Source organism: Cetorhinus maximus, chromosome 20 (genome assembly GCF_964194155.1).
Source record: "Cetorhinus maximus chromosome 20, sCetMax3.hap1.1, whole genome shotgun sequence".
In the NCBI taxonomy this organism is placed as follows: domain Eukaryota; kingdom Metazoa; phylum Chordata; class Chondrichthyes; order Lamniformes; family Cetorhinidae; genus Cetorhinus; species Cetorhinus maximus.
Window position 1 is genome coordinate 19,593,277 of NC_135898.1, and position 16,170 is coordinate 19,609,446.

General features: G+C 45.1%; 1 protein-coding gene across 1 annotated transcript in view; it reads left to right on the forward strand.

The window, feature by feature from the left end:
• The window catches only part of LOC144694910 (ankyrin-1-like), a 198,923-nt gene that overhangs the window by 97,828 nt on the left and 84,925 nt on the right, over positions 1-16,170 (forward strand). The window contains exons 9-15 of the mRNA XM_078565662.1: positions 1,435-1,533; positions 2,679-2,876; positions 3,920-4,018; positions 5,581-5,679; positions 7,404-7,502; positions 15,078-15,275; positions 15,689-15,787. Of these exons, the coding sequence (XP_078421788.1) occupies positions 1,435-1,533; positions 2,679-2,876; positions 3,920-4,018; positions 5,581-5,679; positions 7,404-7,502; positions 15,078-15,275; positions 15,689-15,787 (891 nt within the window). The remainder of the gene's footprint in view (positions 1-1,434; positions 1,534-2,678; positions 2,877-3,919; positions 4,019-5,580; positions 5,680-7,403; positions 7,503-15,077; positions 15,276-15,688; positions 15,788-16,170) is intronic.

A 16,170-nucleotide genomic window follows, 5' to 3' on the forward strand; every position in this document is an offset into this window, starting at 1 on the left:
ACAATAGAAGGAAGATGGTTTTCTTTCACACACAACTTGTGGATAACTGGTCAAGTCAGATTTCCTTTGTTAAATTGCAAACCTGGAGACACAGAGTCTAGGAATCCATTGACTTTGTGTTTTGGAGTAAACTCTGAACAATGGCAGGCATGAATTCTACAAGGAGTGTGGTTTAGGCATGTCCATTCAAGGGGAAGACACCCACCCACTAGGATTCAATTTGGAACTTTCTTTAACCTTGATAGTCTGTTTTGAAGTTGCAAAGTTCACCTGACGTTCACCTGACCCCCTTGGCTGCCATCTTAACAGTTCAACAACGTCCCTTCTTTAAATAAAAAGAGGCTATTCCAGAAGCTTCCATACAAGCATGGTCTATGTTTGAAGTTATGAATGCAAAATGTCTTTTACTGGGCATGACACGGGAATTTTTAGACTCAAAATCCCACAATATAAAAACTCAAAGTGAGGGGGGTGCGGTGGTTGGGTGAGAGTAACCTGAACTGACTGGTGTCCTTGAACCATGATGGTTGGAAATAATCAGAGCGTGTGCTCTGACAATTCCCATGGGTGATCAAGGTGAGGAGGCCTGGCCAAGCTAAGTTTGGTATTATCCTTCAGGAGTCACGAGGAGCTCTCCAGAGCTGCACAAAATTTGAGGGGTGGAACATAAACACTGGCATGGACCAGTCTTTTTCTGTGCTGTACATTTTATATAAGCATGTGTTTCTGGGGAGATGGTAGCATAGTGGTAATGTCATCAGACTAGTAATCCAGAGGCCTAGGCTAATACTCCAGGGACATGGGTTCAAATCCCACCACAGCAGCTGGTGGAATTTAAATTCACTTAATAAATCTGGAATTAAAAGTGAGTCTCAGTGATGGTCACCATGAGACCATTGTCATTTTTTTGTGAAAAAAACCCCTTCTGGTTCAGTCATGCCCTTTAGGGAAGGAAATCTGCTGTCCTTCCCCGGTCTGGCCTCATGTGACTGCAGACCCACAGTAATGTAGTTGGCTCTCATCTGGCTGCTGAAATGGTCTAGACTGCCACTCAGTTCAAGGGAAATTAAGGATAGGCAACAAATGCTGGTCTTGCCAGCATTGCCCAAATCCCATGAAAGAGTAAATCGGTACTACCCCTGCTTTGGAAGACACGATTGCCTGTGCACCATGCTTTCTGCCACATGGAGGGTATGAGCATCAAGAGATCTTAATCTGGTGAATAAATCAGAATGTGCATTTGCTTGTTTGGGGACAATGAAATTGCGGTGCATTCCCTCAATACTCAAGGTTGACTTTCTTGATCAGTTAATCAGAAAGGACTGGCCATCCGGTAGACAGATCCCCCTTTGGGTGTAAGATGAAAGTCTTCTCTTCGACTGTTGGCAAACTCTTGGCTGCTGAGATTGGTAATTGTGTGTGTTCTTTATTCAGGATGAACTGACACCATTACACTGTGCTGCTAGAAATGGACATGTCCGGATAGCTGAGATCCTGTTGGATCGCAACGCTCCAATTATGGCAAAAACCAAGGTAGGTGTAAGGTACGTGTGAGTGATATGCAGAGGGCAACAGAAGCATCAGGACTATCACATCCTAGTCACAAAATTCAAACGCGTGCCACTAACAATTACCTAGGCCACTCACAGGCCTTTACAGTGCCCACATAACGTGGAAAAATGCTTGTTCCTAATCACACTTCCAATGATCATTCCATACCCAGACTGGGAACCACCCCTGTATCTGTACATTGACTGATAGTCCACAGCTGTACCTATACCCGGACCGAGAATCCGCACCTGTACCTGTACCCAGACTGAAAATCCACCCCTGTACATTTACCAAGACTGAGAATCCACAGATGTACCTGGACTGAGAATCCACAGATGTACCTGGACTGAGAATCCATGTCTGTATCTGTACACGGACTGAGAATCCACAGATGTACCTGGATTGAAAATTCACTCCTGTGCCTGTACCCGGACTGAGAATCCACACCTGTACCGGTACCCGGGCTGAGAATCCACCCCTTTACCTGTACGCATACTGAGAAGCCATGCATGTACTGTGCCCAGATTGAGAATCCTTCCCTGTACCTGTACCTGTACCCGGACTGAGAATCCACAGATGTACCTGGACTGAGAATCCATGCCTGTATTTGTAGCCGGTAGAGAATCCACGCATGTATCTGTACCTGGGAGGAGAATCCACACTGCACCTGTACCCTGACTGAGAATCCACCACTGAACCTGTACCCAGACTGAGAATACACCCCTGTACGTGTCCCCGGACTGAGAATCCAGCTCTGTACCTGTACCCAGACTGAGGATCCAGCACTGTACCTGTACAGGGACTGAGAATCCACCCAAGTACCTGTACCCCTGTTGAGAATCCACACCTGTACCTGTACTATGACTGAGAATCCACCACTGTCCCTGTACCTGAACTGAGAATCCATAGATAAACCTGGACAGGGAATCTACACCTGTACCCGTATCCGTTAGAGAATCCGCCCCTGAACCTGTACCCAGACTGAGAATTGACACCTGTACCAGGCTGAGGATCCAGCCCTGTACCTTCATCATTCCATAAGCAGGCAGAGAAAGAGCTGATATTCTTGTTTCTGTCTTGAATGACTCTGTCCTTGCCTTTTCTCTTTCCCTTTCTTTCCTTTCTAGAATGGCCTATCTCCCATCCACATGGCAGCGCAGGGTGACCACTTAGACTGTGTCCGACTCCTGCTTCAGTACAAAGCTGAAATCGATGACGTGACGCTTGATAACCTCACCCCACTGCATGTGGCTGCTCACTGTGGACACCACAAAGTGGCCAGGGTCCTTCTGGACAAAGGGGCAAAGGCCAGCGCCAGGGCATTGGTTAGTCTTTCCCATGTGTCTGTTTTGTCTCTGAAATCAGTCGAGGTTTCATTTCACTAAACTTCAAGGGGAAAAGTTTGATCGAGGATCCGCCACTTTGGATTTTCTTCCTGAACTTCTCCATCTCTCTCTCTCTCTCCCTCTCTCTATCTCTTTGACCATGTCATTGCTCACCTATCTTCAGATCTCATGGTGTGGTGCAGTGTAATCCTGGATGATAATGCTCCCGTCAATCCACGTTGGGATGTTTTCCTATGCTAAAGGCTCTATATAAATATGTTAATGTTGCCGAATGATCAGAATCATGAGCTGCGTGCCCACGAATTGCGAACACCCTCCTCACCCCTTCCAACCCACCCCTCAGAAACACCAGGTTGTGGAACAAACCCTCATACCAGAATGATGTAGCAGCTACAGAAGTTGGGAAGTGGGGTAGGGGTCGGGGGATCTTGGCTATTTCAGACTGTGTTTCGTTTTGTTAAGTTTTAGTTTCATGTTCCCCCCTCTCTATTTATTTTGTTATATATTTAAACCTCTCAAACAGCTTGTTTCAGATGAGCAGGGCGGGAGGCTTGCAATAAGGACCTGGCTCAGGTGTGTGTCTGACCCTGGCTGACTGACATAAAAACAAAAAACTGCGGATGCTGGAAATCCAAAACAAAAACAGAAATAACTGGAAAAACTCAGCAGGTCTGGCAGCATCGGCGGAGAAGAACAAAGTTGACGTTTCAAGTCCTCATGACCCTTCAACAGTTCTGTTGAAGGGTCATGAGGGCTCGAAACGTCAACTTTGTTCTTCTCCGCCGATGCTGCCAGACCTGCTGAGTTTTTCCAGGTACTTCTGTTTTTGTCCTGGCTGACTGACCTTCATTCCAAGGCAAGTCTGCCTGAGCCAGTGGCCGAATAGTAACCCAGGCCTTTTCTCTATTCTGTTATCCATTGTTGCTCTGACTCCCCATTCCCCACAGAGTTCTTGGACCTATTTTCGATGGTCAATCCGAGTTTGCTTGTTTAAGTATGTCATGTCGCTCTCTGTTCCCTAGAATGGGTTCACTCCGTTACATATTGCCTGCAAGAAGAATCACATCAGAGTGATGGATCTACTCTTAAAACATGGAGCCTCACTGGAGGCTGTCACTGAGGTAAGAGTACAGTGACATTAATGCAAATGATCCTGTCTGGAATAGTCGTGAAATAATAAATGGTCATAAAAGCTTGCTGATGATACAATGCCCGTTTTCCAGTGTTGATGTTTGGAGTGATAGAAGGTGTAACATTTGTCTCCAGCCATTAGTGAAATTAGTGATTTGGATAAGAGAATCCTAGGAATGCAGAGCCCAGAATTGTGAGGAATTCCCTACATGGATCATTGATGATGGAGAACAAGAGGCAATCTTCCATTTTTTTTAAAAAATAGGGAACTACAGACCCTCCCTCCACCCCTCTCTCTGCCAATCACTGTCAATACACACACACATGCACACACACACAGATATACACACACACACACAGAGATACACAGACACACACACACACACATGTACACACACACACACAGATACAGACACAGACAGACAGAGACATACACATAGATACAGACACACACACAGACAGACAGACACACAGACAGACAGGCACAGACACACACACTCACACAGACACACACACACAGACAGACTCACACACACAGACACACACACACAGATACAGACACAGACAGATAGAGACATACACACAGATACACACATACAGACACACACACAGAGACAGACATACATACAGACACACACAGACACATACGCGCGCACGCACACAGACACACACACACACACATACAGACTCACACACTCACATACATTTAGACACACATACAACCACATACACAGACAGACACACACACATACACAGACAGACACAGACACGCACAGGCACATACAGGTACGCACACATACATGCACGCACACATATACACACATAACACACACACGCACAGACATGCACATGTTCACATGCTGTCTTCTCCATTAGGTCCCAGTGCTCCTGACTGTTTCTGGAATTCTCCTGAGTTACTGCCCTGAAAAGCATGGAGAGGAGGAGTTCCCAAACTCAAGCTGACCATGATCCTGTACCCAGGAAAGCAGAAAGGGTGGATGTTCAGTGAGTGATGCATTGAGGTAACTCATCCAAATACTCCTGGTCCAGCAGTGTAACCAGGAGACTTCGAAACATCCTCTGTATCTGAACCGCAGCATGACCTTAAACCTGCCTTATTGTGGACTGGATGGCAGAGGCCCTACTCCGTGTCACAGTTAGAATTAACTGTTCTTTTCCATGGTCACTGAAGGGATTCTAAGCTGGTTGTCCACTCTTGGCCATATAAGAGTGATCCTTTGGACTGTGTCATGACTGTTTGGAAAATGACCGAACTGAGCTGATGTTGCAGTGGTTGAAGGGACAGGGCTTACCACCACCTTCTCATGGCACCCTGGGTTGGGCAGTCAATGCCCGCAATACCCACAACCCAAGATGGGCCAGACAGCGTCACATGTTGGACAACTAAATCCCTGGTCACCAAAGCCCACACAGCCTAAAATGTCTGACTGAGTCATTGTATGTACGAAATGAAACTGTCTTCTAGCTGACTAATTCCTTCTGAATCTGTCTGACAAATGGTAACCCTGCTGCCTCTCTGCTTGTTTTCCAGTCAGGGCTGACACCCCTGCATGTTGCTGCCTTCATGGGAAACCTCAATATAGTCACCAAGTTGCTGCAGCATGGAGCATCCCCCAATGTATCCAGCGTGGTGAGTGTTCGATTGTACTGAGAGAGTGATTGTGCTAAAGGCATCACTCTTGCTGAGTCTGCTTGAATATATTCCTGGAGATTTGATCACATGACCACCAGCGTCCAATTGCTCCAACCCCCATCGGTCACCCAAAATATCAACCTGTGTGGGTGCTCTGCCCTCCCACGCCAATTGGAATGTGAAAGGACTCATTGCTATACAGTTGAATGATGCTTGACTCTCAGTCAAGCAGCCATTTTCCCATCTCCAATATTGCTGAGGCTGATAAACAGAAGTGTGCAAAGAAATGGAAAGGAAACCCAGTTGTTTAAGGCCTTGATGGTGGTTTTTTATGGCGTTGCTCGCAGCATTGTCCTGGAGATGACTTTTTAATTCCCGAAGACTCCAGGACAATCCTGGGTGGTTGGCAACCCTACCTTACTCCACCTCTTCCACCAGTCAATCAAGATTCAATCCTTTACATCATTTCTCACATTTAAAATGTAGATTCAATTTGGACATGTGTCAAGTCAATCAGCTCAAATCATCCTCCAATTTGACCCTGGATTGGAAATCCGACGTGGGCAGGGCATAGGGAAGTGATAGAGCAGGAGATATCGTGTATGTAACCCCTTCATATCTGTTCTCATTGTGAATAAATCTGCCATTTATCCGCTGAGCTCTTCACTCCCATTCATGGTGAGTTTCTTCATTGTCTTCTATTAAATTTAGGGAAACAACATGAACCATTTATGCTCTTAATCCAGGATTTCCACAAACCTCATGCTGGAAGTTAGAGTAGATGATCATGAGACATCTAGCAGAAATTCAACCACTTAGCGTTTTCTGTCAGCTATAGATTGTGACACAACGTTCAGCTATAATGTGCCCCATCTTAATCTCAGAGATCATGGCTGGGCAAAGTGCTTTGTTATTACTGAGCCGGAATAGTGTTTGCACACTCTTTCCGGGGCATTTGATGCTAGTTCAGGGATTGTCACGCCATGCCAGGACACAAGCCTAAATCACACCTTGTTTCCTCAGATTGAACTCACGGTAACCTTTCGAGCCTTGAGTTAGTTTGCACTCTCAGTGCTGGCTTTCCCCATCTCTCACAGGTTTTAACAAAGATTTAAAAGACTCAGAATGTGTTTGTGACACCTATTGAAAACCAGTCAAACTCAATCTAAGTGATCAAGTATATCTCTAATCTATCTCTGTTACCCCACCCCACCCAACCCCCGCCCTTTCCTTGAACCTTTTCACTTGAAATGTTTTTGTTTCGCCTTCTGCTGCTTCTCCTGAGTATTTTTTTGCCCTTTTTTGGTTTCTTTTTAAAGTCGCTCCCGTTACAATGTTTGTGTAAACAGAAGAGGATGGGAGAAATGAATTGTTGATTCAGTCCAACCCACGAGGTCCACTTCATTCACAGCGAGTGAGATTGCACTGGGATGACGGTTCTGCTCAGCTCAACTCAGGTCCCAGACATGAGAGCAGGATGGTTTTCGTCTACCATGTGGAGCCAAGAATCTGTCCTTTGTCCAGTTCCTCAGTAAACTCTGGGTGAGTGAGAGGCCCTTGCCTGATCCCACTGTGCAGACACAGGGCTGGGAGGGCCACAAAGCACAAGGCTGCTAGGTGCCAAATGGAAAGTCCCTTTTAGGCCTCAGCTGGTTCTTAGTTTTCTGTGAGCCAATTCTCTGGGGTAAATCTTTTGTTTCCTCTTCTTTTATTTGCTGCAGAAAGTAGAGACTCCGCTGCACATGGCAGCCAGAGCCGGGCAGACTGAGGTGGCACGCTTTTTACTCCAAAACAAGGCCCAAGTTGATGCCAAAGCCAAAGTGAGTCCAACACACCAAATTTTTGTCCAAATGTGGGAGTGTGTGTGTGTGTGTGCAGGGTGTGTGTGTATATCTGTGTGTGTGTGTTTTTTATATATCTGTGTGTGTTTGTGTGTGTGTGTGAATATACCTGTCTGTGTGTATGTGTTTATATCTGTGTATATATCTGCATGCTTGTGTATATCTGTGTGTGTTTGTGTGTGTGTATATCTGTGTGTGTGTATACCTGTGTGTGTGTGTTTTTTATATATCTGTATGTGTTTCTGTGTGTGTGTGTGAATATACCTGTCTGTGTGTATGTGTTTATATCTGTGTATATATCTGCATGCATGTGTATATCTGTGTGTGTGTGTAGGGTGTGTGTATATCTGTGTGTGTGTATACCTGTGTGTGTGTTTTTTATATATCTGTGTGTGTTTGTGTGTGTGAATATACCTGTCTGTTTGTATGTGTTTATATCTGCGTATATATCCGCATGCATGTGCATATCTGTGTGTGTGTGTAGGGTGTGTGTGTATATCTGTGTGTGTATACCTGTGTGTGTGTTTTTTTATATATCTGTGTGTGTTTGTGTGTGTGTGTGAATATATCTGTGTGTATGTGTTTATATCTGCATGCATGTGTATATCTGTGTGTGTGTGTAGGGTGTGTGTGTATATCTGTATGTGTGTATAACTGTGTGTGTGTGTTTTTATATATCTGTGTGTGTGAATATATCTGTGTGTGTATGTGTATATATTTGTGTATATATCTGCGTGTCTGTGTGTGTGTGTTTATGTGTGTGTATATCTGTGTGTGTGTGGAAATATGTGTGTTTGTGTGCGTGGAAATATGTCGAAGTGTGTATGTAAACATGTGTGCCTGTGTGTGTGTGTCTCTGTGTCTTTGTATGTGTGCGTATGGAAATATGTGTGTGTGTGTTTTGTGTCTGTGTCTTTGTGTGTGTGTGGAAATCTGTGTGTATGTATATGTACATTTATGTGTATGTGTGTCTTTGTGTGTGTGTGCATAGAAATATATGTGTGTATGTATATGTACATATATGTGTGTGTGTGTCTATGTCTTTGTGTCTGTGTCTCTCTCTCTGTGTATGTATATGTGTGTGCGTGTCTGTGTGTGCGTGTGATTGTGCCTGTGTCTCTCTCTCTGTGTATGTATCTGTATGTGTGTCTGTGTGTGTCTCTTTCTCTGTGTGTGTGTGCCTGTGTCTTTGTATGTGTCTCTCTCTCTGCGTATGTGTATGTTATGTGTGTGTGTCTGTGCCTTTATGTGTATGTCTCTCTCTCTGTGTATGTATATGTATGTGTGTCTGCGTGAACATATGCGTGTGTCTGTGTGCATGTGTCTTCCTCTCTGTATGTATTTGTGTGTATGTCTGTGTCTTTCTCTGTGTGTGTCTCTCTCTCTCTCTATGTATATGTATGTGTGTGTGTGTGTCTGTGTGTGTGTGTGTGTGTGTGTGTGTGTGTGTGTGTGTGTGTGCGTTAAAGACATAATTTGGAGCTTTCATCTAGAAGGCCCTGAATTCCATATCTCTGCTTCTCTGGTGCAGCTTTTTCTTTTTACATAATTTTGCTTTTTTTTTGAGAAGAAACTGGAATTCTTTGGGAGCTTCGGCCCGTTGTCCTGTATCAGCCCTTCACTGTTTTCTTTGAATGCATCAGTTGCATTTTATCCATTTTTTATATTTCCATTTGGAAGGACAAAAAAATGAGGAATTGAATTATCCCTGCCTTTCCCTTCCTCTTCACCCATGAGTGCATAAAAAATGAGTTCAAGAAGACAGGAATTCAGCTATATTTCAATTCAGGCACTGGGTCCTGTGACATGTGCCTGAATTTGACACACCCCTGTGGCAGATCAGCTTCCCTCAATTATTAAAGCACATGACCCAGGGAAAATTTTCCCAACGTGTGAAAGTTACAGGCCTTAGATATTTTTCCTGTTTGAGTCAGATGCCTGCGGGGAGGTGTCGTTCAGTATTTCATGAGGTATTGAAAGCTGTCGTGTATCGGCATGTGTTTGTCTCATCAATCTTAGGTACACCAACCAGTTAAGTAGTTCTTCAATTTAACATCGGCCTGCTTTTAAAGGGAAGTAATCGACTGATAAGTTTAATTACAATCCTCAATGTGGGAAAATGCGATCTCAAAATATGAATTTGTGTCATTCATTCAGCCTTCATTGCAGTCTTTAACACTGTATAGGTGAGAAAGAGCATTGGGTGCAGACATTCTGTGCAGAATCACAAGTGATGTGATGACTGCTGCCACACAAGAATTAATTTATACATAGGATAGTGGACAACTGAGAGTGAGTAATCAGATGGGTTATATATGGCATAATGGATACCTGGGAATATGTTCAGACCGGAATCTAATTGAGGGGCTCAGATGCTTCATATATTTTCATTGTTCATGGGACGTGGGCTTTGCTGACTAGACCAACATTTATTGCCCACTCCTAGTTACCCTTGAGAAGGTGTTGGTGAGCTGCCTTCTTGAACCGCTGCAGTCCATGTGGTGTAGGTACACCCACAGTGCTGTTAGGGAGGGAGTTCCAGGATTTTGACCCAGTGACAGTGAAGGAACAGCCGATATATTTCCAAGTCAGGATGGTGAGTGACTTGGAGGGGAACTTGCAGGTGGTGGTGTCCCCATGTATCTGCTGCCCCTGTCCTTCTAGGTGGTCAAGGTTGCAGGTTTGGAAGGTGCTGTCTAGGAAGCCTTGGTGAGTTGCTGCAGCAGATGGTACACACTGTTGCCACGATGCATCGATGGTGGAAGGAGTGGATGTTTAAGGTGGTGGATGGGGTGCCAATCAAGTGGGCTGTTTTGTCCTGGATGGTGTCAAGCTTCTTGAGTGTTGTTGGAGCTGCACTCATCGAGGCAAATGGAGAGTATTCCATCACTCTCCTGAGGTGAGTTACGTGCCACAGAATACCCAGTTGTGTATATATAATAAAAATGAATACCTGGGAGTGATTACAGGTTGAAACCTAAACTACGGACTTCAGGTAGTTTATAGACACAATAACAAATAGTTGACAAGCTGCTGCTTCATTTTGGAACGATACAGATTACGCTTGATATTGTCAGGCAGACACCCCATCAATCTTTATATGGCAGTGTATGTCCAACCTGAACCAACATTGTTGTGCAAGTTATGAGCAGACACATTGGGCCAGATTCTGACCTCGACTGTTAAACTTGCACTGTTTTCCCCTGGGGTTTTGCGCTGAAACTTACTGAAAATTGGAGATGCAGCACAAAGGTTGTAATGCTCTCGATGACGTATCTGGGATTTGTGTGAACAGGGAGGCAACTGTGTATCTCGTTAACCAATCAGGTTGCAGAACAGTTAATCAGCAGAGAAGAATCTGAAGAAGGAAGTGTCAATTGGAATAATGAATTCAATGTCAAATCGGGTGCAGAAAGTGGTAGAGATAAAGAAAGATTGGATTAAGAGAGGAAGAAAAGAGGTATTACTTAATGTTTTTAACTTTAATCCTACAGCAATCTCTAAAAATTGAAAGAATGAGACTCCACGCTTGTAAAAGTTAGCTCACAGTATCAGTCAATTAAAACTTGCCACCCAGTAAAAGAGCACTGTCACTGAAATGGACAGGACCTAACTTTTATTGACAATTTTAATTCATATTTACGCAGTAAGTGCAGCAATGTACACTGTTCCATGTATTTAAATGGTGAATCTCTCAGCATTGCAAGGCTTTTGAAGAAACAAAGCACCTTGAACAGCACCATATGGATTTCTGCATTTAACTGTTTATGTGCAGTTTAGTGGATGTTGCTGTCTGATTTCCCTGTTAATAATGGTGAGCACTGTTAACCCTCACCTTGTTTCTCCCTCGATTTCTGGCCTACTTGTCTTCAAACACGGCCTTTGTGTTATAACTCGCTGCTCAGTCACTGAACAAAGGAGGGATCTGGAAACAGTCTCTCCTTAACATAGGTTTATTCACAAAATCCAGAGAACATGGGACTCCCTTTTCCTCTCTCCCACACAGATGCCCCTAGCCAAGCTGTTCCAGTACAGCTACAACACTGGCATCTACCCAGCAATGTGAAAAATTGCCCGAGTATGTCCTGTACACAAAAAGCAGGACAAATGCAATCCAGCCAATTACCGCCCCATCAGTTTACTCTCAATCATCAGTAAGGTAATGGAAGGGGTCATCAACAGTGCTATCAAGCAGCACTTGCTTAGCAATAACCCGCTCACTGACACCCAGTTTGGGTTCCGCCAGGGTCACTCAGCTCCTGTGTTCATTACAGCCTTGGGTCAAACATGGACAAAAGAGCTGAACTCCTGAGGTGAGGTGACAGCAACTGCCCTTGACACCAAGGCAGCATTTGACCAAGTGTGGCATCAAGGAGCCCGAGCAAAACTGGAGTCAGTGGAAATCAGAGGGAAAACTCTCTGCTGGTTGGAGTCATACCTAGCACAAAGCAAGATGGTTGTGATTGTTGGAGGTCAGTCATCTCAGCTCCAGGACATCACCGCAGGAGTTCCTCAGGGTGGTGTTCTCGGCCCAACCATCTGCAGCTGTTTCATTAATGACCTTCCTTCCTAAGGTCAGAAGTGGGGATATTCGCTGATGACTGCACAATGTTCAGCACCTCCTCCTCCTGAGATGACATTTTATGCTCCTTAGAGGAGTATAAAAAGTGCAGAGGGGAATTAAAATGGAAATTACGAAAGCATTTATGAAAGTTTATGAGAAAGCATTGGCAGGTAGAATAAAGGAAAACCCAAAGGGGTTTTTTAAATATATAAAGAGCAAGAGAATAACTAGGGAAAGAGTAGGGCCAATTAGGGACCATAGAGATAATCTGTGTGTGGACCTGGAAGACGTGGGTACAGTCCTCAATGAATACTTTGCGTCGGTCTTCACAATGGAAAAGGATGATGCAGGTATAGACATCAGGGTGGAGGACTATGAAATATTAGAGGAAGTTAACAGAGAGAGAGAGGAGGTCCTAGTGGGTTTAGCAGCCTTACAAGTGGATAAATCCACAGGCCTGGATGAGATGTATCCCAGTCTGTTGAGGGAGGCAAGGGAAGAGATATCAGGGACCCTGACAGTAATTTTCAAATCCTCTCTGGCCACAGGTGAGGTGCCAGAGGACTGGAGAATTGCTAACATTGTCCTGTTATTAAAAAAGGGAGGAAGGGATAGACCAGGAAATTATAGACCAGTCAGTCTAACCTCAGTGGTGAGGAAGTTACTAGAAAGAATTCTGAGGGACAGAATATATCTGCACTTGGGGAGACATGGATTAATCAGAGGTAGTCAGCATGGATTTGTTAAGGGAAGGTCGTGTTTGACAAATTTGATCGAATTTTTTGAGGGTGTTGATGAGGGTAATGCATTTGATGTGATCTACGTGGACTTTAGCAAGGCTTTTGATAAGGTCCCTCATGGCAGACTGGTCAAGAAAATAAGAGCCCACGGGATCCAAGGCAAAGTGGCACGTTGGATCCAAAATTGGCTGAGAGGCAGGAAGCAGAGGGTGATGGTAGAGGGATGTTTCTGTGACTGGAAGTCTGTTTCCAATGGGGTTCCGCAGGGCTCGGTGCTGTGGCCCTCGCTGTTTGTGGTATAAATAAATGATTTGGACTTAAATGTAGGGGGTATTGTCAAGAGGTTCGCGGATGACACAAAAATTGGTAGGGTGGTAAATAGTGAGGAGAATAGTTGTAAACTGCAGGAGGATATCAATGGTTTGATCAGGTGGGCAGAGCAGTGGCAAATGGAATTCGACCCGGAAAAGTGTGAGGTAATGCACTTGGGGAGGGCTAACAATGCAAGGGATTACACTATGATCGGACCCTAGAAAGTACTGAAGATCAGAGGGACCTTCTGTGCACATCCACAGATCCCTGAAGGTAGCAGGGCAGGTAGATAAGGTGGTTAAGAAGGCATATGGGATACTTGCCTTTATTAGCCGAGGCATAGAATACAAGAGCAGGGAGGTTATGCTGGAACTGTATAAAACGCTGGTTAGCCACAACTGAAGTACTGTGTGCAGTTCTGGTCACCACATTATAGAAAAGATGTGATTGCACTGGAGAGGGTGCAGAGGAGGTTTACCAGGATGCTGCCTGGGCTGGAGGATCTGAGGTATGAGGAAAGATTGGATAGGCTGGAGTTGTTTTCCTTGGAGCTGTGAAGGTTGAGAGGGGACCTGATAGAGGTGTGTAAGATTATGAGGTGCATTGATAGGGTGGATAGGAAAGCACTTTTTCCATTAGTAGAGGGGTCAATAACCGAGGGGCGGAGATTTAAGGTAAGAGGTAGAAGGCTAAGAGGGGAGTTGAGGAGACATTTTTCACCCAGAGGGTGGTGGGAGTCTGGAACTCACTGCCTGAAAGGGTGGTTGAGTCAGAAACTCTCGTAACACTTAAGAAGTATTTAGATATTCATTTGCATTGCCAGAGCTTCCTGGGCTATGGGCCAAATGCTGGAAAATGGGATTAGTGTAGTCAGATCTTTGTTGACCAGTGCAGACATGATGGACCGAAAGGCTTCCTTCTGAGCTGTAAATGTCTATGAGTCACTGAGTCTGTGACTCCTCAGATACTGAAGAAGTCCATGTCCAAAAAAAGCAAGACCTGGACAATATTCAGGCTTGGGCTGATAAGTGGCAAATGACATTTGCACCACACAAGTGCCAGACAATGACCATCTCCAACAAAATAGAATCTCACCATTGCCCTTTGACATTCAGTGGCATGCCATTACTGAATCCCCCACTATCAACATCCTGGGGATTACCATTGACCAGAAACTGAACTGGACTAGCCATATAAATACTGTGGCTACAGGAGTAGGTCAGAGGCTAGGAATCCTGTGGCAAATAACTCAGTTCCTGACTTCCCAAAGCCTGTCCACCAACTACAAGGCACAAGTGATGGAATATTCTCCGCTTGCCTGGATGAGTGCAGCTCTAACAACACTCAAGAAGCTTGACACCATTCAAAACAAAGCAGCCCGCTTGATTGGCACCACATCCACAAACATTCACTCCCTCCACCAGCGACGCACAGTAGCAGCAGTGTGTACCATCTACAAGGTGCACTGCAGGAATTCACCAAGGCTCCTTAGTCAGCACCTTCCAAACCCACAACCTCTACCATCTAGAAGGACAAGGGCAGCAGATACATGGGAACACCACCTGCAAGTTCCCCTCCAAGTCACACATCATCCTGACTTGGAAATATATCACCGTTCCCTCACTGTCACTGAGTCAAAATCCTGGAACTCCATTCCTAACAGCACTGTGGGTGTACCTACACCACATGGACTGCAGCGGTTCAAGAAGGCGGCTCACCACCACCTTCTCAAAGGCAATTAGGGATGGGCAATAAATACTGGCCTAGCCAGCGCTCACTTCCCCTGAACGATTAAAAACAAAGTTCCTATGTACTTCAGAATAATGCCCTAACCTTTCCCCAGTTAGTAACAGCTGCTCTCACTTACCACCGGAGCCTGCACTTAGTTATTACAGGATTCCAACATGAACACTTTGGTCTGTCTGTCTGCTCACACAGGATGATCAGACTCCCCTGCACTGTGCAGCTCGCCTCGGGCACTTGGAGGTTATCAAGCTCTTGCTGGAGAATGGAGCGTGCCCCAAGTCAGCAACCACAACAGGTCACACGCCACTGCACATCTCTTCACGGGAGGGACATACTGAAGTAGCAGAGGCCCTGCTGGACCACGGGGCTTCACAAACTCTGATGACAAAGGTACGCGGGTGATTTATTGAGCAGTGAATTGATACAGCGCTGGGAAATGGAACGATGCCTCATGTGAGAATGCATGAGCTCCCTCAGAGTAAAGACAGACCCCTTTAAGGAATTGGAAAGGTGCAGGCTGAGTTATTGGCCTAGACTGCTATCTGGGGGCAGTGATTGATGTGCTAGAACTGGCTTCAGCTGAGGAGGAGAATACTCTGAGCCCCTGGATTGAGTGTTGGATGGTACACACAGTGGGGGAAAAAAAGCAGGATTGAGCCTGATGGGCCATGTCAGTCTATTGCCCCACATCTAAGAAACGGACCACCATTTATCGATAATGCTTTCAGCGGAGACGGCGTGGTAATTGGGATGTAATGGTAATGAGTTTAACGTTGTCTCACTTTCTGTCCTTCTGTTCACAGAAAGGGTTCACCCCCCTCCACGTCGCAGCGAAATACGGCAAAATCCAAGTGATGGAACTGCTGCTTCAGCGAGGAGGCCAGCCTAGTGCTACAGGAAAGGTATCTGCCAGGTTCCATTTAGACCGTCTGTTTCAGAGCTGGACCAGTTACAGACGTCCTCCAGGAGACGCAGGAACAGTCAGTCAGACGATGCCGCTTTCAGTTTAGTTGTTCCTGTGTTGTAGCTGCTTGGGGGATTTGTAAAGGCAAACACAGCTCTCAGTAATGGGCAAAGAGCACACCAGGGGATATGATAAATCTGCAGCAAGTTTCAGATGATATCTATAAGGGAAAAGTAGGGACATTCATATTTTAATCTAACTTGAGAAAAATCATTCCTGCTTGTACATGAACTCATCCATTCAAGCATTGTCTAACTCTGTCATCAATGATCTCAACATTTTTTGCTTGTAAAGTGCATTCAAATAAATAACAAATAGTTT